The sequence below is a fragment of the Mastigoproctus giganteus genome, chromosome 10 (genome assembly GCF_048544385.1).
Source record: "Mastigoproctus giganteus isolate SK-2022 chromosome 10, ASM4854438v1, whole genome shotgun sequence".
Lineage (NCBI taxonomy): Eukaryota > Metazoa > Arthropoda > Arachnida > Uropygi > Thelyphonidae > Mastigoproctus > Mastigoproctus giganteus.
The window spans coordinates 132,125,618-132,147,566 of record NC_143584.1 but is presented as its reverse complement, the minus strand read 5'-3'; the positions used below and the strand labels follow the sequence as shown (position 1 = coordinate 132,147,566).

Below are 21,949 nucleotides of genomic sequence, written 5' to 3'. Positions count from 1 at the left end.
GAGTAGTTATCACATGTATACTTACTTACTTTGATAGGCACAATATGGCCTGTGTATCCCTTGTGCCTGAAAATCCCACAACAACAACTGGGGGAGGAGTAGTGGAGATCAGCTGGGGGTGAATCTTATAGTAGTCACCAGGGCTATGCTGGCACACCCTCATTCTCCTGTATAAATCTATGATGATAGGGATCCAGCAGTATATTCCACAACCCATGGCCAGGGGTTTCACTCCCCTGTTGGCCATGCATCTCCATGGCCAGGATGTTAGTTTTCCCTGTGTCTGGAATGCTGCAGATATCTTCCACAAACTCCGGTACCATTCCAAATAGTTGAATAGGCACATTTCGGCCTCAGTTGCCCTCGTGCCGCTAAACCTCTACATCACTACCACCACATCTTCCACATTAACGTGGGATCTCGGCATCTATGTGGCAACCTCATGAGTTTTACCCATGACCTTTACTTCCTTTCCCCTGGGTGGAGATGGCCTTACCTAGTACACCCCTTCTCACTCAACCCTCCTCTCTCTCTCTCTCTCTCTCTCTCGATGGATGTTTCCACCTGCATTCACCTCCTATTATTCCCCCCTTCCCCTTCACTACTCCAGGGATCCCTTTCTATATAACTTTTCCTCCTCTGCTCTCCCTAGGTGGGATCCCTCCTCTACCCATCCCCATTCTCGCTTGGCAGACAAACCAACCTCATCTTTTAATATTCCCCTTAAGCAAGATGGGCATCCAATTTCCCAAATGTTTCCCCTTTCCCACTTCCATTTTTTACCCCCCCTTTATTTTTCTGGACCTCCCTGGAAGTTCAGGGAACCCCAGGGTTCACCCTTCCATAGTCTGTTTCTTCCTACTGAAACAGACTATGGAAGGATGAACCCCCCCCCCCCTCCATGTGGAGAAGGAATGTAACCCGGGGTTGTGGCCTCCACAGATCCTTAAGCTAAGTGGCTGGGTGAACAACATAACACAATGCTACACTAACAGTAACTCACACCATCTGACCTCTACAGAGTTCTGTACATATCACAGAGTACCAATCGTGGAATTGGCAGAACAATTTGACTACTGCCACTAGTCAAATTACACTATATCACCACCTTTAGCAAAGAGCCAATTAATGATACAGTAAAGCATGTCACAGACAGTATTGTCCAGGCAGAGGCAATTGCAATTCCAAAGATCAACTCAGTTTCCATAATTTCTAAAACCATGGTGGAATACTAAATGCACAGCAGAAAAAAAGGCCGAAAATAAGGTGTGGGGGATATTTTGCCATTATCCCACCACATATAATCTAATGACCTTCAAACATGCAGGTGCCAAAACAAGTTACATTATATGTCAGAGTCAGAAGGAATCTTGGATCCACTTCATATCAACCATCAACCAGACATCATCACCTGAGCTTGTCTGCGATAAAGTCTGGAAAATGAAGGGCATATACACATCGCACCCTTCATCAAACCTAGAGCATAATGGATGTGTAATTGCAGAGCCAACTGCAATTGCTAACACTCTTGGGGAGACATTTGCAAAAGTGTCTGCCACACCCGTTAAGTTTCTGTCCTTCAAACAAAATGCTAAAAAGCAATGTTTGAATTTGTCTTCAAATGATTATGTAGAATACAATCAACCTTTATCAGAATGGAAAATGAAAGCAGCACTATCACTATCCCAATAGAATACCATCGAGCCAGATGACATCCACTATGACATGATTAAACATCTTTCATCAGAATTTGTGGGCCGGCTGCTCTGTGTGAATAGAAGAATCTGTCATGGAGATGAATTTTTCTGGAACACCTGGCATAATGCAATTGTGCTTGTCTTTCTGAAGCCAGAAAAGGATCAAAAATTTCCAAATAATTACCAGCTGATTGCTCTGACAAGTTGCTTGTGTAAGATCCTAGGAAGTATGGTGAATTCGCACCTCATCTGGTATTTTGAAGTAGATAACCTCATTTCCAAAGTAAATATGGCTTCCGAACAGATCAACACTTGACCATTTAATAAGACTAGAAGCATCTGTTCAAGATACTTTCCTCAAATGGGATCATGGTGTTTGAATAAAAAGTTTATTCAAACTTTTTATTGAATCGGTCATTCCAAGTACGTGTGGAGTCCACTCTCTTTTTCTATTTTTTTTCCAAGAGGGGGAACCCTCCAAGGGTCAGCTGTAAGCATTAAACTTTTTGCCATCAAAGTTAATTCTATTATGGAACAACTTCCTCCATCTGTAAACAGTGCCCTTTTTGGTGATTACTTTAGCATCTTCTCCCAGTCAGCATGCTACATGTGGGTTATTGAAAGACAATTGCAGCACTCCATTGACCATGTCAAATTTTGGGCATTGGCTAATGGTTTCAAGTTCTCACCTAAGAAGATTGTCTCCATACACTTTTTTTGCAAACGGAAGCTTCGCCCTGTACTATAACTCAAGCTCGGACAAAATTTCATTCCAGTAGCACCCAAAACAAAATTCTTCAGGTTGTTTTCAATAATAAATTGACATTCCTACCAAACATCTGTTAACTCTGGACAGAGTGTACAGGGGTGATTGAACCTCTATAGCCATCTCATACAGTAATTGAGGAACAGACCGCTGTATTTTACTTTACAACAATTATGCATTTGTGCGATCTAGTTAGGCATGTGGATCCCAAGTGTACACATCAGCAATAAATAGTGTACTACAATGGCTAGACCCGGTTCACCATCAAGCCATTATATTGCTACTCAAGCATTTTCAACATCCCCTGTCCATAGTTTATACATCTAAGCAGCTGAACTACTAGTTTCACTCAGATGAAAGTGATGGTTTCTAAAATATACTTTTAAATTGAAATCCCTCGCTGACAATAGTCTGTTGACATCGATTTTCAACCCACAATTGGAAAATAAATATAACACCCACCAGATCTGCCCAGAGAGCTTAAAATCACACTAGATGATGTTGTCCAGTCACTAAGGCAACTACTTCCATGCTGGCATGCTTGCTTATCATTATGCGACTCTTCCATTAAAACTTGGGGTAAAGCCATTACCCAATTTTCTGTCTGCCAACAACTCTATGCTGCCCACCACCGAACCGAATACTCTGACTTATTGCTTGATTTCACCGATGGTTTGAAGTCGGTCATCTATTGGATCTGCTGCCATCCTCTGGGAATCTTTCCCATGAATGCAGCCTATATGCAGTTGATAATGCTATAGAGTTCGCCTTGGACCACATTAAAACCCGCTGTTACCAAATGTGTGTGTGTGGTTTATGCTGACTCTTTAAGTATAATACAGGATCTATTGGGGGAAGAGATATAATTCTCATCCACACCTTATCTGGGTCCACCAAACACTTCATTCTCTTTCTGAGCAGCCTTTCGACATCTGTTTCTGCTAGATCCCAAGCCACATTGGGAGAAACAATAAACAATTTCAATAAAATTGAAATTTTATTGAAATTAAAATTGAAATTTTATTGAATAAAATTTCAATAAAATTGAAATTTTATTGAAATTAAATCGAAATCGTAGTAGTAGTAGTAGTAGTAGTGGCATGTGATGCAAGAAAGCAAGTGTATGAGCTTATGCAGCATCAGCCAAAAAAAAAGAAAAAGAAAAATCACACCATTCCCTCCAAATGCCTGTCCTGTTCCTCCTTAAATTTATTCAACCTATCAACTTCCACGACAGATAGAAGTTTGTTCTAGCTGTTAACCATCTGCTGGCTAAAGGTAAATTTCCGCACATCTATTCTACATCTGTCCTTTCTTAATTTGAATTTATGCCCCCTTAGGTTCGTAATCTGAACGAGTGGAAGGATGCCATCAGAATTCAGCGTGCTGAACCCATTCAAGACCTTATACACTTCAGTCAGATCACCGCGCAGGTGCCTAGTCTCCAGCCACTGCAATTTGCATAACTTAAGCCTCTCTTGGTAAGAAGATCACTTCATTCCCCTCACCAATCTTGTTGCCCTTCTCTGTACATGCTCAAGTAAAACTACATCCTTCCTAAAATGAGTCCTCCAGACCTGTACACAGTACTCAAGGCGTGGCCTGACCATTGCCTTATACAGAGGGACAATCACCTCCTTCTCCCTGCTAGCAAAATTCCTATATATCATTGACAAAACGCCATGACCTGCCCTGGCAGCCTGTCTGCATTGCTCAGAAAACTTCATATCTGACTGCTCAATTATTCCCAGGTCTTTTTCATTTTCTACCACCTTAAGTGTAGTACCACACAGTTGGTACATTTCTCTGGGGTTACTTCTACCCATATGCAGTATTTTGCATTTGTCAAGGTTAAACTTCAGTTGCCACTTCTTAGCCCATCTGCCCAAATTATCTAGTTCCTGTTGCAGTAGCACACTGCCATTACTGTCATTAACAACCCTGCCAGCCTTTGTATCATCTGCTAACTTCGACATTAAGCCTGATATACCTTCATCAATATCATTGATAAATATAAAAAAAACAACAGTGAGCCTAACACCGAACCCTGTTTGACTCCACTAATAACATTAGTCCATGAAGAGAACCACCCATTGATTACCACCCTCTGTCTTCTCCCACTTAACCATCCTTTTATCCATTGTAGCAACTTACCCTTAATACCATTCTGCTCCAATTTGTGCCCCTCGACGTGGGCACCTGTATGTGGTGAGGGGACCTCCCAGTGATGCTGCTGGTTTTTCCAGATTAGCATCACTGGGATCCAACGCCCACAGCCCAGGTTCCAGGCTTACATCAATGGAATCCGGCGTGTTTGCCGTGCGCTGCGACCCGTGGAAATTCTGAAAGGGGGATCCTGGTGGTTGAGGGGCCCAGCTTCAATACACCACTTTGGCCCCTGCTTCGACAAGACGGGTGGTCCTGGAAGGCCCGGCTAGGATCAATCGGCTAGTAGGCTCGCCTGCGAGGGTCAACCGTGTCAATGCCACGCCCCTACCCTCATGGTCCGAGGGACAGGATTCAGGCTGGCGGCGGTGCGGGTAGAGTGTCTGGGTAGCCCTGGCGTCCCACTCCCGAGCGCATTTATTGCATGCCGGGTAGTGGGCGTCCCTTTGGGCTCCATGGTGGGTGGGGAGCCCGGGCACTGAACAATTTAATAAACTCCATGAATCCTGATAAACTAACTTCTTCATGGGCCCCAACCCGGTCCCTATCTGAAACCATTGACAAAGATCCAGATAGCATTATTGCTAATAAGAGGCAGCGAACCGAATTACCATCAGGGCCAGTCCCAAGGTTCTTAATCATGCATTCTACCAATGAGACACCGATTGGTAAAATGTCGCCCTTTTTTATTCAAAAAGGGTTAGATGGGTTAGCAGATTCACCCAAATCAGTTAAAAGGCTTCGTTTTGGAGACCTTTTAATTGAAACTAAAAATGACAGGCAATCAGAACATCTACTCCGAACAACATCAATCGGAGTAATCCCTATAACTGTGACACCACGCAGAACACTCAATTCATCAAGAGGTGTCATTTCGGAGTGGGACCTTCTCGACGTAACCGAGGAGGAAATCTGCTCCGAATTAAAACCACAGGGAGTCATTGCCGTCAAGAGAATCACTGCGCGAAGGGATGGAAAAATTGTTAAAACCAGGAGCGTTATCCTGACTTTTAACACTCCTAAACCTCCTGATGAGATTAAAGCTGGATACATCAACTGTTCAGTCCGTCCATACGTTCCGAACCCTTTAGGGTGTTTTAAATGCCAGAAGTATGGACATTCTCAAATGGCCTGCCGTGGAGTCCTAGCATGCGCTCGATGTGGTGCAAAGGACCACGAAACAACAGCATGTTCAGCCGTAAAACCCACCTGTATTAACTGTGGAGGCAAACACCCGGCCTATTCATGAGCATGCCAGAGGTGGAAAGAAGAAAAAGAAATTCAACGGCTGAAGGCAGAGCTAAATATATCGTACCAGGAGGCAAGGAAATCGGTCAAACCCCTGAATATCAACAAACCTACCTACGCCCAGAAGGTAGCAGGGAGATGTTCCGTCGGAACTCAGACGGACATGACCATTCCTCCAAAGGAGTCTTTCACTCCCATCGCGCGTTATCTCTTAAGTTCACAAAAACCTGCACAGAAGGTCCAATCAGCTGCCACTCCTATATCGGTACCTCCTAATGCTCCACAAACAACAAAGATAATTATGAAAGATAAGAATAAAAAAGGGGAAGTCCCCCCTAGTACCCAAGAAAAAATGGATGTCGAGCAGAAGGAGGTACCCAAAGATTCAGTCTTGGAACTCTTTGCGGAGGAAGAAATGGACACGGGACAGCGTCCATTCTTCCCCAAAAAAGATAGACCCAAGACTGATAAAAGTAAGCCCTCAGCACCTCGGAAGCCGCCTGATGGACCCACCAAGTCAAAATAATGGCTAAATTCCTACAATGGAATTGTCGTGGATTCCGGCGAAATATAGATGACATCAAGGCCCTCCTGCAAAAGCACGAGCCAGTTTGCTTTTGCTTGCAGGAGACATACCTAAAGGCAAATGACGATCCCACGATGCATAACACCACAATTTTTCGTAAGGATAGAATTGCGGATGGCTCTGTACATGGGGGAGTGGCTATCCTTGTGGGTAACCAGACCCCAGTGCAGCCCTTACTAATTACAACTAGCATAGAGGCTGTTGCAATTCGCCTTACGGTGGGATTTTTATTAACTGTGTGCTCTATCTATTTGCCACCTGGGACTGACATCTCCCAGGCAGACCTTGATGATCTTCTAACGCAGTTGCCTCCCCGTTTCTTACTTCTCGGGGATATGAATGGACATAACACCCTGTGGGGTAGTGCTAACATCAACGGAAGGGGACGAGTCATAGAGCGTATGCTCAATGACAATGACCTTTCCCTTCTAAATACTGGAACAAACACCTTCTTCCACATGCTTACCCGTACTTTTTCTGCCATTGATCTCTCTATCTGCTCCCCTTCTCTACTCCCTTCACTCACTTGGGAGGTGGAGGAGAATCCATACGGAAGCGATCACTTCCCCGTGATAACCTTGTTACACAGTGGGAGACCATGTCTTCCTTTTAGGTTACCACGGTGGAAGATTGATCAGGCTGACTGGACTGCCTTCCAACATCAGGCAAATTTTGATCTTAGCACAGTCAGTCAAGAGGCTATCAATGATGCAGTTAAGTACATCACAGAAAATATTGTCCAAGCAGCTGCGAATGCTGTTCCAAAAACATCTGCCCGATTTGCACCATTTCCTAAACCTTGGTGGAATTCACAATGCACAGCAGCAAAAAAGGCTCAAAACAAAGCGTGGGGGATATTCCGCCGATATCCCACCACGACCAACCTTATAACCTTTAAACGTGCACGAGCCAAAGCACGATATATCCGCCGTCAGAGTCAAAAGGAATCGTGGATCCGTTTTACATCATCTATTAACCAGTCTACCAACTCTAAGGTAGTCTGGGATAAAATCCGGAAAATGAAGGAGAAATATACATCCCATCCTTCTTCAATCCTAGATTATAATGGATGCGCTATTGCAGATCCAACTGCAATAGCTAATTCTCTTGGGGAAACATTCTCTAACATCTCTGCAACATCTTCGTATTCCCCAGAGTTCCTGGTCCTGAAACATAAACTAGAAAAACAAGCACTTGATTTTAAGACCAAAGGCCTCTATCCCTACAATGGAGCATTCACTATAGAGGAACTGAAAAGAGCCCTCACTCTTTCCAAAGCAAGTGCTGTTGGACCAGATGGCATCCATTATGAAATGGATGCCATCTGGTCCAACTGGTGAAATCTATGGATTGCAGACAATCCATAGATTTCACCAAAATCTATGGATTGTCTGCTCCTTCTGTATAACAGAATCTTTACTGAAGGGCAGTTTCCGGACTCCTGGCGAAAGGCATTCGTTCTTGCCTTCCCTAAGCCAGGAAAGGATCCAAAAGTCACCACCAACTATCGTCCTATTGCTCTGACTAGCTGTCTGTGCAAAATCCTGGAGAGAATGGTCAATTCTCGTTTAATATGGTATTTAGAATCAAATGACCTTCTCTCCAGCATCCAGTGCGGCTTCCGAAGGAACCGGTCCACTTTGGACCATCTTATTAGAATGGAAGCATCCATCCGGGATGCTTTCCTAAAACGGGAGCACTTGGTGTCGGTGTTCTTTGACATGGAGAAAGCGTATGACACAACTTGGAGATTTGGCATTTTAAAAGACTTACATAGCCTAGGCCTAAGAGGGCATCTGCCCTTTTTTATTCAAAACTTTTTAGCCAATCAATCGTTCCAAGTTTGTGTGGGATCCTCACTCTCTCGCTCCTTTAGCCAAGAGGAGGGAGTACCACACGGATCAGGTATATTCCTCAGCCCGAGACAGTGTCCTGCGGTGGCTGGACCCCATCCATCATCAGGCTATACGCATCACTACTGGAGCATTTCGAACATCTCCTGTCCAGAGCTTATACGTCGAAGCAAACGAACCACCGTTATCACTTCGACGTAAGCAGTTGTCTCTAAAGTACGCCTTAAAACTGAAATCCCTGCCAGACCATCCTACATGGCCATTCGTTTTTGAGCCACGATGGGAAAATATATACAATACTCGAAAGACTGCCAATCGTCCTTTTGGTATTCGTTTCCAAGAGCTACTCAAAGAACTTAATATCAAGGTAGACAAGGTTGCCCAAACATCAAAGCAACCCTTTTCACCCTGGCATGCTCTTGTCCCAGCATGCGACTTGTCGCTTAGAAACTGGGGAAAGTCGGACACTCCATCATGTGTCTACCTGCAGCTTCATTCAGCACACCTAACTGAATATTCTGACTTCGCGCCAGTCTACACAGACGGTTCAAAGTCGGAATCATATGTGGGATCTGCTGCTGTCTTTACAGACAGCACTGTATCAGAGCAGATTCCCTCTGAATGCAGCATATTTACTGCAGAGCTGCACGCTGTAGAGTTAGCCTTGGATCATATTAGTAAATACCAATACCAACGGTTCATTTTATATTCTGACTCTCTTAGCATGTTACAGGCTTTAATATCTGTGAGATATAATCCTCATCCAGTTCTGTCTAGCATTCAGCAGAAGATTCACGTTCTCCATGAACGCGAATATGACATCCGCTTCTGCTGGATTCTCAGCCACATTGGGATTAGGGGAAATGATTTGGCTGACGCCGCAGCCAAATCAGCAGTTCCCAATAATAACCGCTGCCTGTTAGTCCCCTATACAGACTACAGGCAAATAATACACGAGAAAATACATTCCCAATGGCAGGATTCGTGGAATAGACAGACTGCGAATAAATTATATCAAATAAAGCCTGTAATTGAACCATGGCAGTCTAGTCTGCGCAGGAATCGTAAGGAGGAAGTTGTTCATGCCCGGACCCGCATAGGACATAGTCATTTGACACATTCTTTTTTGCTGAGGGCTGATGACCCTCCTATGTGTGAGTCTTGTGGCACAGTTTTATCAATTAGACACATTTTAATCGAATGTTCAGATTTTAGCAATATCCGTCTTACCGCTTTTAACCATCTGACTGAGCCATATACACTCAGTCAGATTTTATCTGACAATGACAATGTGTCTGCTGTTTTTAGCTTTTTAAAATCAATAAATATTTTTACTCATATATAATATTTTTACATTTTTCTTTTATATATTTGTTATACATTTTGACATAGTGACCTAACTAATTAGGTCACTGAAAGTTTAAAAAATTTTTTATAAATGACCTGGTCTTGGCGCATTATAGCCTTAGTAGCTGATGCACCAATAAAACCAAAAAAACCAAACCAATCCAATTTGTGGAATAGAGTTCCATGCGCAACAGTGTCAAAAGCTTTCCTGAAATCCAAATATATGATATCAAAATTATTTTTTGCATCCAGTTCCTTTGTAACCACATCATAATATCCTATCAAATTTGTAAGACAAGACTTTCCCTTAACAAACCCATGCTGTGTTTGAATTACTGCTGCAGTCTTGTCTAGATGATCCTGCAATGCATCTTTAACCAGTGACTCCATTATTTTACCCAGAACAGAAGTTAAACTAACTGGTCTGTAATTACTCGTGTCACCCTTCGATCCCCCTTTGTGAATTGGGGATAAATTTGCACATCTCCAGTCCATGGGAACCTCCCCTGAGTCCAAGGATGCTCTCATAATTATGGCTAAAGGTTTGCTTAGTTGCTTTGCCGCCTCCTTTAATATAACTGGATAGATCCAATCCACCCCAGGTGCTTTTCTTATGTATAACTTCAACAATTTTTCCTCCACTTTGCCCTCAGTTATTATAAAACATTAAGTAACCTGCTAAAATTTGATAAACTTCTGGCATTTTCAAATCTTTATAATTCCTCATGTGTGAATGTAGATGCAAAATACTCATTCAGTTTGTTTGCTATCTGAGCAGGATCATCAACAGTCGAACCATCAATGTCAAGTGGACCAATCAGATTCATCCCCTTCCTTTTAGAGTTTATATAATTAAGAAATCCTTGCTGTTTTTCTTAGCATATTTTGCCAAGGATTTCTCATAATCTGTCTTCGCCTGCCTAACCTCCTTTGTGACCTGATTACAGACTAGCTTATATTTGCCATAGGCTACTGACTCGCTTGATAATTTATATGCATCCCATGCATTTTTCTTCTCTGTTACGAGTCTCATTAGTTCATTAGATAACCATTTAGGCCTAAACCTTGAACAATATTTCTTAATAGGTATGAAACTTTTAGCAGTTTCCACGATTAATTCCTTGAATGCTTCCCACTTAGAATTTACTGTTGATAACATCGTCAGTGCTTGTGACTCAGACCAGAGCAGCAAAGCAAAAGGCTCAAGCTAATAGGAGCGCTGTGGCTCAGGGGAGAACTGAGGGGGCAGTTGCCCCTCTGAATCACAGCGTTTTAAAATGCACTGCTTGCATGATGTTTGTGGAGCAATTGGGTACGGGACATGATATTGTGTGTGATTCAAGGAGTGTGACGAAATCAGGCGACAACTGAGCATTGTTATGGGCCTATATGAGAGCTTGAAGGACAGGGTGCATGCCCTTGAAGGATCTAAATTGAGGGGCCCATCAAGCTCTCAGCTGCCCACATCAACGCCAGAGCTTGCACTTGGTCATCATGCAACATAGTGGCAACCCCCAACCCAGAATGCGCTTGTCCCACAGGAACAGGTGACTCTATTGTCAGGAAAACGGGGAACATGCTATGTAAAAAGATAGGTGGAACAGGACCAAGGTATGTCTGCCAGGGGCAAAGATTGATGACGTTGTAGAGTGGATACCATCTTTTAAGAGCACAAAAGGTGATATAGTTGTACACGTTGGCACTAATGATATTAAGAGTAGGAGACGGTCAGAATTACTTAACAAGTACAGGTCACTGTTGAAAAAAAGCCGTGAATTAGGGTTGAATTTGAAAGTGTCTGCAATTCTGCCCAGACACGATAGGAGGGAGTATATGATGAGAGCCGTGTAAATCAATTCGGCCCTGGAAAGACTGTGCAAGGCTCAAGGGGTAGAATTTTTTTCAGCCTAGTCTGTACTTGTTAACAGGAGAGACTGCTTCTACAGGGATGGGATACACTTCAATAGAAAAGGCGCAAGAATATTTGCTGATGCTATCAAGGCAGTGTTAGGTGGGTTGGAAAACTGCTAGCTTGGTGGGGATACAAGGACTAATAGATTAACAATAGCCACTGGCAGAGGTGAAAGTGATTCTTGCACTGCATCTATTGGAATGAGCAGCAGCCTGGAAAAGAAGATGCAGGATATTTCAGAGACTGCTGGGAGTCATTGCGGTACAAGTAAACACATGGGTTGTGTTAGGGTAGCTAAGAATAGGAACATGTGCATGTATACTTGCATGTACACCAAAGCTAGGAGTTTGGTAAATAAATTTGATGAATTTGAGTTATTGCTCAAAATATCAAAGGCAGATATTGTGGGGATATCAGACACGTGGGTGTCACACAGATATAAGGAATGCAGAACTGGAATTTGGGGAGTACAATGTGTACAGAAAGGATAGACAGGATAGGAAGGGAAGAGGGGGTTATGCTATTAGTTAAGAAACACATAAAATCCAAGGAAGTGAAGCCAGTCAACATCGCTGGACAGTGCAGTGTCGAGTCACTTTGGTGTGCCATAAGCATTGGGAGATCAAAATTGAGAGTAGGAGTGTGCTGTAGGCCTATTGACTGAGATGAGTATAATAAGAAACTGTATCAGGGAAATAGAGTGGGCCAGCAAATCAGAGAGTCTTATAATAGGGGATTTTAATTTCCTAGATATTGATTGGAATTTGTGGGTTGGTCACTCACACAATAGCAAGGTTTTTTGTGGATTTATTGGATGATTCTTTTCTACATCAGCATGTTCGGGAGGCAACTAGAGGTTGTAATACTCTTCATCTGATTGTCAGTAGTGATTCTTCATGCATTAAGAATCTGCAGATAAAGAAACCACTAGGTGGCAGTGATCACAGTGTGCTGAAGTGGGATTTACTCAAAGAGGTAACTACCATCAGGGGTAAAGGGAAGGGTTTTTGCTTTCATAAAGGCCACTATTATTTAACTTTGAGACAGTATTTAAATTCTATACAATGGGACCAACTGATGATGCTACCAACAGCAAATTCAAAATGGGAAGCATTCAAAGAACTTATCTTGGAAGCTACTAGGCTTTACATACCAACTAAGAAATATTGTTCAAGGTTTAGGCCTGAATGGATGTCAGAATAACTAATGAGACATATGGCAGAGAAGAAAAACGCATGGGATGCATATAAATTAACATGTGACACAGAAGCCTATGATAGATATAAGCTGATCTGTAACCAAGTTACAAAGGAGGTTAGGCAGGCAAAGGCAGATTACGAGAAATCTTTGGCAAAGGATGCAAAGAAAAATAGCAAAGAGTTCTTTACTTATGTAAATTCTAGAAGGAAGGGGATGAATCAGATTTATCCACTTGATAACTATGGTTCAACTGTTGATGATCCTGCTCATGTAGCTAACAAACTAAATGAATATTTTGCATCGACATTCACACATGAGGAGTTATTCAGTGAGGCGAATGCCAGAGGTGTATTCAACTCTGGCAGTAAGCTAGATAATCTTGTAATAACTGAGAGTAAAGTGGAGGAGAAATTTTTGAAGATAAACACAAGAAAGGCACCTGGGGTGTATGGGATCTATCCAGTTATATTATAGGAGGCAGCAAAGGAAGTAAGCAAACCCTTAGCTATAATTATGAGAGCTTCCTTGGACTCAGGGGAGCTTCCCAAAGACTGGAGATGTGCAAATGTGACCCCAATTCACAAAGGAGGATCAAAGGCTGACACAAGTAATTATAGACCTGTGAGTTTAACTTCTGTTCCAGGAAAATTAATGGAGGCACTGGTTAAAGAAGCAATGCAGGATCATCTAGACAAGGCTTCAGTTATAGATCTGACACAGCATGGTTTTGTTAAGGGAAAGTCTTGCCTGACCAATTTGATTGGATACTATGATGCAGTCACAGTAGAACTGGATGACGGGAATAGCTTTGATATTATGTATTTGGATCTTAGAGAGGCTTTTGATACTGTTGCATATGGCAAACTGCTGCACAAATTGCTGCTATGGGTACAGGGATGGTTGAAGGGGGGGGGGGGTTGTTATTTGGTTTTTAAGAGCATTAGCAACTAAGTTTGTTTGTTTGTTTGTTATTTGGTTTTTAGGAGCATTAGCAACTAAGGCCATATTGTTCCGGGAATATCCGGTGGTCATTCCCTGACCTTTCCGCATCCCCCATATTTGATGGTCACGGGCTCGAACCCCGGTCTAATCAAGAAGCTTGTGCTACGCACTCCTGCTCCTGCCCACCTGACTACGGAGGCGGCCCGTTGAGGAGGTGAAGACAGAGAGTGGTAATCAATGGACACTGCTCATCGGGGACTAATGTTATTAATGGAATCCCTCAGGGTTCAGTGTTGGGTCCATTATTGTTTTCTGTATTTATAAATGATATTGATGATGGTATATCAAGCTTAATGTCCAAGTTTGCAGACGATACAAGGTTGGCAGGGTTGTTAAGGATGCTACTGACGCTATGCTGCTGCAACAGGATCTCGAAAGGTTGAGCAGATGAGCTGAGAGGTGGCTAATTAAGTTTAACATTGACAAATGTAAACTACTACATATGGGAAAAAGCAACCCCAGAGCAACATATGAACTCTGTGGTACTACACTGAGAGTGGTAGAGAATGAAAAGGACATGGGGGTAATTGTGCAGGCAGATATGAAGTTCTCTGAGCAGTGCAGACGGGATGCAAGAGTAGCTCATGGTGTCTTGTCAATGATATACAGGAATTTTTCTAGCAGGGATAAGGAGGTGATTATTCCCTTGTATAAGGCAATGGTCAGGCCACACCTTGAGTACTGTCTACAGGTCTGGAGGCCTCATTTCAAGAAGGATGAAGAGCTGCTGGAACAAGCACAGAGAAGGGCAACAAGATTAGTGAATGGAACAAAGGGTTGCTCTTACGAAGAAAGGCTTAAGTTTTGCAAATTAGAGTGTCTGGAGACTAGGCACCGGCGAGGTGATCTGATAGAGGTGTATAAAGCCTTAAATGGTTTGAGCATGCTCAATGCCGATGGGATTCTTCCTCTTGCTCAGAATAATCACCTGAGAGGGCATAAATTCAGATTAAGGAAAGACAGATGTAGAATAGATGGGTAGAAATTTGCCTTTAGCCAGTGGGTAGTTGGATGGTGGAACAGACTTCCATCCCTTGTTGTGAAGGTTGATGGCCTAAATAAATTTTAGGCTCAACTGGACAGGTATTTCGAACGAATGGAGGGGTGAAGTGGAAGGGTTTTTTTTTTTTTTTTTTTGGCTGATGCTGCATAAGCTTGCTTTTTTTAAATCATATGCCTCTACTAATGCTAATGGTAATCTGCAATGCTCAGAGAATTTCACAACTCACAGTACATTTACTCTGGTCTTTATCATTCTCCAGAGCAGAATGTGGTACCAGACAGTTGGTTCGTTAATTTGCAATTACTGTTACCCATATGCAGTCCCTAGCATTTTTCAGTGTTAACGTTTAATTGCCACTATTTAGCCTGTTTGGCTAACTTTTCGAAATCTTGCAGCACACCATGTTACTGTCATTAACGATCCTGCCAACCAGTGTATCATCTGAAAACGTATACCTTAAGATCGGGAAATTACAATGCCATGTTTTGTCAGAAATGTATTCACAAGATGTGAAATCAAACTTTTGGTGTGATATAATCACTGGGAAAGCAAAAATAAGAGCAGGAATGTTTTATTGGCCTAATGACTCTGATAAGTACAAAAAAAACAACTTTCAGAAAAATAGTGGGCCAATAAATCAGAATGTCTTATAATGGAGAATTTTAATTTTTCAGATAGTGATGGGAACTTATGGGTTGGTCACTCACAGATTAGCAAGAATTTTGTTTATTCGATGACTGTTTTCTACAGCAGCATGTTAGAGAGGCTACAAGAAGGAGTAATACTCTTTATCTGATTATCAGTAGGTGTTATTCATGCATTAAGAATCTGCAGATAAATGTGGGAGTGAGCAAATCAAAGTGTATTGATTTGTGATTTACTTAAAGATGTAATTACCATCAAGGGTAAAGTGAAGGGTTTTTGCTTTCATAATGGTGACTACAGTGGTCTCAGACAGTTTTCAAATTCTGTACAGTGGGACCAACTAATGATGTTAATATCAGCAAATTCTAAATGGGAAGCATTCAAGGAATTAATCATAGAGCTTACTGGGCTTTTTATACCAAATAAGAAATACTCTTCAAGGGATCAACCTAAATGGATGTAGGATGAACTGATGAAACTTGTGTCAGAGAAGAAAAATCCATGAGATATGCATATAAATTATCAAGCAACACAGAAGCATATGGTTGATATAAGCTAGTCTGTACTCAAGTGGCAAAGGAAGTTAGGCAAGCAAAGGCATCCTTCACCAAAGATTATGAGAAATCTTTGGTGAAGGATGCAAAGAAAAACAGCAAAGATTTCTTTAGTTATGTAAATGCTTGAAGGCGACAACTTGATATTGCTGTTTTGACTGTTAATGATTCTTCTTAAGTTGTTGACATGACAAACTGAATGGGTATTTTACCTCTACATCCATACTTGAAGAATTCTTTAGGGAAGAAGATGCCAGAAGTATATCAAACTTTATCAGAGAGCTAAATGATTTTATAATAACTGAGAGGAAAGTGGAAGAGAAATTTTTGAAGTTAGAGATAAGGAAGGCACCTGGGGTGGATGAGATATCCAATTACATTAAGGGAGGCAGCAAACACAGTAAGAAAACCCTTAGTCATAATTATGAGAGTAGCCCTGTGGACTGCAGATGTGCTGTGCAAATGTATATTCCTTGATGATTTTGAAGTTCACTACCTGCTCTGATACTTTGTCTCTGCGTTTTATTGAAGCACCCAACACTCATCTCCAGTGACTATACCTTCAAGGATATTAGGATTATCTTGATAAGTCTGGATGAAGTTTTCACATGATGACACTCTTCACCGATCTTGCTCATCCATGAGACTGTGCAGCAGAAATTTTGCTCAGACCTTCCTTGTCCTTACATCTCCATGCAGAATTTTTTAATCATCTTGTTATGCTTATCTAGATCATCAGCCATCATTGTTTAAGGTCAAATGATGATCTCTTGCCACAATTTCTCTGATTTTTCCAATTGTGTATTTATTTCAAAAGTTTGATGGATGCCCACTTCTTGGGTCATTGCAAACATCTTCAAGTTCAAATATTGGGTTCAGTAGCTCTTATACAACATTTCTAGTTCCATGATGTCTTCCCAGGAGGTTGTGAAATGCTACTACTGAATGTGAAAATAGAAGCAATACAAGAGTCATTTTTTCCAGAGAAGAAAAATCCATGGGATATGCATATAAATTATCAAGCAACACAGAGGCGTATGGTAGATATAAGCTATGGCTCTCATTCAATTTATTTTAAAAGGTACAGATGGATAATATAACTTCCAAGGGAATGCAAGTCTAAGTCGATATTCAATTGCACAAGGCAGACTTCAGCTTTAAAAGCATACAACGTTAAATTATGCATCATTTGAGTCTCCATCTGAAGGACTTATACCAATATTGTTGCAGAAAACAATATTGGTAAAATAATCAGCAAAATGGGCCTTTGTGGGTAGCACAGTTGGAAGAATTGCCGTCCTTCCCACACCGAGTGGAAAAGACCTGAGTTTGAGTTCCGTTGATGACTCGAGGAATTTTTATGGGCCTTTTTCACAACATGCCTGAGGTAATTGGTCTCAGGCGAGGGTAGCATGGTTTTTCCTCTCGGAAAACTGGGGCTTTTCGTCCAGCAAACAGAAAATTTACCTCAGAACACATGCAATTTACAAGCAGTATACACAGAGCAATATCGCCTTAGTCACTGACATTCCTAAACCCAACAACAACGCCAGCAGCAAAATGGCAGCTCTGCAATACAACTCATTCAGAAATTTGGTTTCATCATATAAAAGATGCAATCAGTAGAATAAAATTCTAAGAAATACACTCAGAGAGCTGCTTGATTTTGAAAGAGGAGAATGCACTCACACAATTGGTTCATATTGGTCAAAGACTATGTCAATAAACATGGAATAATGGCTAATTTTAGCATTATTTTTTCTTATCAAAAATGTGAGGTCTTTTAGCACCTCGCTTTTCTGATGGGTAAAGTGACCAGATGTTCCGGATTTAAGTTGCTTGAATTATTAAGAAATTTCATTCTGGGGAAAAATGTGTAATTTCTGTTGTTTTTATTGTTGAAAGAAGTATATGTTATCATTTCACAGAAATACCTATATACCTAAGGATCTGGTTGCTTTACTGATGGGTCATATATAGGTTTAAATGGTCATATATGGGTATATGGATGTTGGATTTCTCACACATGCTAATCTGTAAATGCAGCGTCACTAGGAGGTCTGCTCACCACATGCCACCATGCTACCCTCGCCCATGACCAACTAACTCAGCCGCGTTTTGAAAAAAGCACATAACATTTGCTCACGTCATTGACCGGACTCGAACTGAGGTCTTTTCCACCCGGTGATCATACCAACTGTGCTACCCACATGGGCCCATATACAGGTGCCATGTCCAAGGCAACGGCGAATCACTTCGACCTGCTACTGACCAAAGCAAATTCAGTAATCACATTTTGCTCATTTCATTCATATAATATTCGCCTATTATGATTATCTACAGTTTATAATTTGCTAGACATAAAAGGAAGTTCAAAAAAATCCAGTAACAGGCATAGGCAATCCACTTTTACATTTGTCAACAGCAAATGCTACTAGAAAGCAAATTAAAAGTATATTGTAATAAAAATTTTAATAAGATAAATTAAACACTGAAATCCAGACCTTTCATATATTGTAATTAAAATGGTGTTAGCAAACAAGTGAAGAAAAAGTTGGAAAGGCAATGTTTCTGGGAGATCTGAAAGGAGCTGCCAGTGTATGTGCTGCTACAAAGCTACACAACGAGAACTTCTTTGAATCAACTCTTTAAGTTTGGTATGAACCTCAGGGGCTCATATCTGATGAGTATGGGCTTGGCACACCCAGAGTCTTGAGCTGGATATCATCATTCTTTTCTTTTTTGGTGATTCCCTCCTACTTCTCTCTCTCTCTCTCTCTCTCTCTCTCTCTCTCTCTCTCTCTCTCTCTCTCTCACACTCACTCACTCACTCACTTAGGATAATCACATTTTTTTTGGCTGGTGCAGCATAAGCCTCAGGCTTTCTTGCACCATATGGCTAAGAATGGTAGTAGTAGTAATTATTAGTCTGTAACCCATACTAACTGCTTCTGATTCACTGACATCCACTGTAGCATCAGCATGTTTTTTTTGCATTTAGCAGAAATATATTGTTATATGATATTATCTTTGATAAAACCCTATATATTAGAAATATTTTGATATATTAGAAATGTTCTGCACAACATGAGATTCATTGATATAGCTCTGAAAGTTTTATTTCTTTTGATGAATTTTTTCTGTTTCATACAGTTTACACATGATATATTTTTACTTTAGGTGCATGACCAAGTGGAGTATGGCTTGTGGTCACTTGAAAGAAACAGAGAAAATAATTTGTGCTGTTAAAGGTAGAAAATAATCACTGTGAAATATTGCCATTTTTAACGAGTATTTAATTATTTAGATTTTTGATTAATATCATGTAATTGATTTCAAGATATTTTTTTCTCAAAGCTTTGATTTTATAAAATAGGCTTGTTTTAATGGAGGTTTTTTTTTGTTAAGTGATGAAATCTTACTAGAGATTGTTTTCATCGTTGTTTTTCAAGTATGTATCTTTTATTTTTCAAACATCGCCATATCACTTTAGAGGAGATTAATCCTTAGAGCACTTGCCATTCTGTATCATATGGATTCTGCAAATCTTACTAAAATTTTCACATAAGAAATTTCTTTAGTCCCAGGTTAACCCTTGGTTTTTATTTTGTTTAGCTTGATATAATACACTAATCTGGTAACCTGATACACAACAACTAGACCACTGCATGAATTTTGAAGTTTAATGGTAACAGGAGCTAAATTATCTTGTCAAACCTGACAGGAAACTGGGCTGGATGAGAGCTGTCCAATTATATTTAGGGAGCCAGCAAAGGAAGTAAATAATCCTTAGCCTTATTTATGAGAACTTCTTTAGATTTAGGAGAGGTCCCTATGGACTACGTTTATTCAGTTTCACAAAGGACAAGGTTATCTGAACTAGAAGCTTTTTTGGGAGCTGCTAAGTGGAACTTTATTATTGATTTAAAATTGTTTTTTTAAAAACTTTTGATTAAAATTAATGGTGTAGCAATTATATATAATTGTTTGATTAATTTGATGCATCTGTTCTTTATTTGCCCTCTGGAATTGCTTAAAAAACCAAAGTCGACTTTTGCCACCATTTTTTTTGTGTCAATAAGAATAGTCAAATTTTTCCACCACTGTGTTAATATTTTATATTATTTTATATGATATCATATAAAATATTAATATATTAATATTCGTCAACCTTTTTTTTTATCAGTGATTTAGCTGAATATAGTATCATGTAACCAGTGCCATAGAGCAGGGGTTGGCAAACTACGGCCTGCAGGCCAAATCTGCCCTGCCCCCTCTTTTTAATCCGGCCTGCGGGTTAATATTGTTTTTAAATGAAAAAAATTTTAAATAAATCAAATTACGCACTGCAATAGCCGATAGTCGAGTTGAGAATAATGACCGCATGTGGTGCTACTGGCGTTGCATATTCACATTCTGTCGTCTACCGTAGAACAAGTCTTGCCAGCATTTCTCTCAGTTTTGCTTTAGCGGCGGATGTGGTATTGTCTGTCACGGCGCTCTCCAATTTTTTTTTTTTTCTTTTTCTTTTATTTATTATCCACCATTTTCATGTCACCCTCAAGACCAAATATGAAGAGAAAAGTGGACTTCGAATGTCATGCTTTTAAAGCTGAATGGAGCGTGAATTATTTTGTCATAGAAATCAATGACAAAATATCATGTTTATTATGTAATGACACAATAGCTGCGCGAAAAGAGTACAATATACGTCATCATTACCAAACTAAGCACGTGGCACAATATTCAAAACTCACAGAAAATCAACAGAAGCTAAAATTGGAAAGTTTAAAATGTAATGCATCATCACAATGCAATTTATTCGTTAAAATAAAAAATGATAATGAAGCAATAACTAAAGTAAGCTTACGAATAGTTCATTTATTAGCCAAGAATGGGAAACCATTTACCGATAGTGAATTAATTAAATCATGTTTGCTTGTGGAAGCTGAAGAAATCTGTCCAGAGAAAATGGATTTGTTTCGATCTGTCAGTCTTTCGGCGAGAACAACTGTTAGAAGAGTTTTGAGGACATCGGGAGCCACTTCAAGAGTCAATTAAAAGACAAGGCAAAAAATTTCAAGTGGTTTTCATTTGCTCTTGATAAGTCTATAGACATTACTGATACTGCCCAATTGTTGCTGTTTATTCGAGGAGTCAATACCGAGTTTGAGGTTACTGAAGAATTAGCTTCTATGAATAGTCCGCATGTAACAACTACAGGCAAAGGTATCTTCAAGTAAGTCGAAAAAACGCTAGCAGAGTACAATTTGCAATGGAATCACTTAAAATGTGTCACAACTGATGGTGGTAAAAATATGTGTGGAACGGGGAAAGGATTAGATGGACAAATTTTTAAGGCTTGTGAAGAAGCTAAATGTTCAAAACCTCCGGTAATTCATTGTATTATTCACCAGAAGGCTCTTTGTGGGAAACACCTCAATATGTCATGTGTTATTGAACCAGTTGTGTCAGCGGTTAACTTTATTCGCTCTCGTGGACTTAACCATCGTCAGTTTCGTGATTTTTTATTAGAGATTAAAGCCAAATATCTTGATTTGCCCTACCATACAGCAGTCTGATGGCTCAGCAATGGAAAAGTTTTATTGAGTTTTTTTGAACTCAAAGAAGCAATAGAAATTTTTCTAAATGAGAAAAACTGCCCACAACCACTATTATCTAACAATGAATGGCTATGGAAATTAGCATTTGCTACAGACATCATGGGATGTCTTAACAAATTTAACTTAAAATTACAGGGGAAAACAGTGCTCATATGTGAAACATATTCTATCGTCAAGTCATATCGTCAAAAATTTGCATTGTTTGAAATACAAATCACATTAACCAAGTTTGACCATTTTCCCCGCTGTAAAAAATTTAAAATATTAGCGAAATCCCCATTCCCAAAAAAATTCGTGGCGGATATATTTTCTGAACTTAAACTACAGTTACAACAGCGTTTTTCGG

At 40.5% G+C, this 21,949-nt stretch overlaps 1 protein-coding gene across 6 annotated transcripts in view; it reads left to right on the top strand.

Moving 5' to 3' along the window:
- Window positions 1–21,949, top strand: part of LOC150079291 (intermembrane lipid transfer protein VPS13D-like) — a 1,618,665-nt gene that overhangs the window by 1,075,435 nt on the left and 521,281 nt on the right. For all 6 annotated transcript variants that reach the window (XM_090383928.1, XM_090383929.1, XM_090383926.1 and 3 more), the window contains one exon: window positions 19,160–19,230. In XM_090383928.1, coding sequence (XP_090240054.1) covers window positions 19,160–19,230 — 71 coding nt within the window. The remainder of the gene's footprint in view (window positions 1–19,159; window positions 19,231–21,949) is intronic.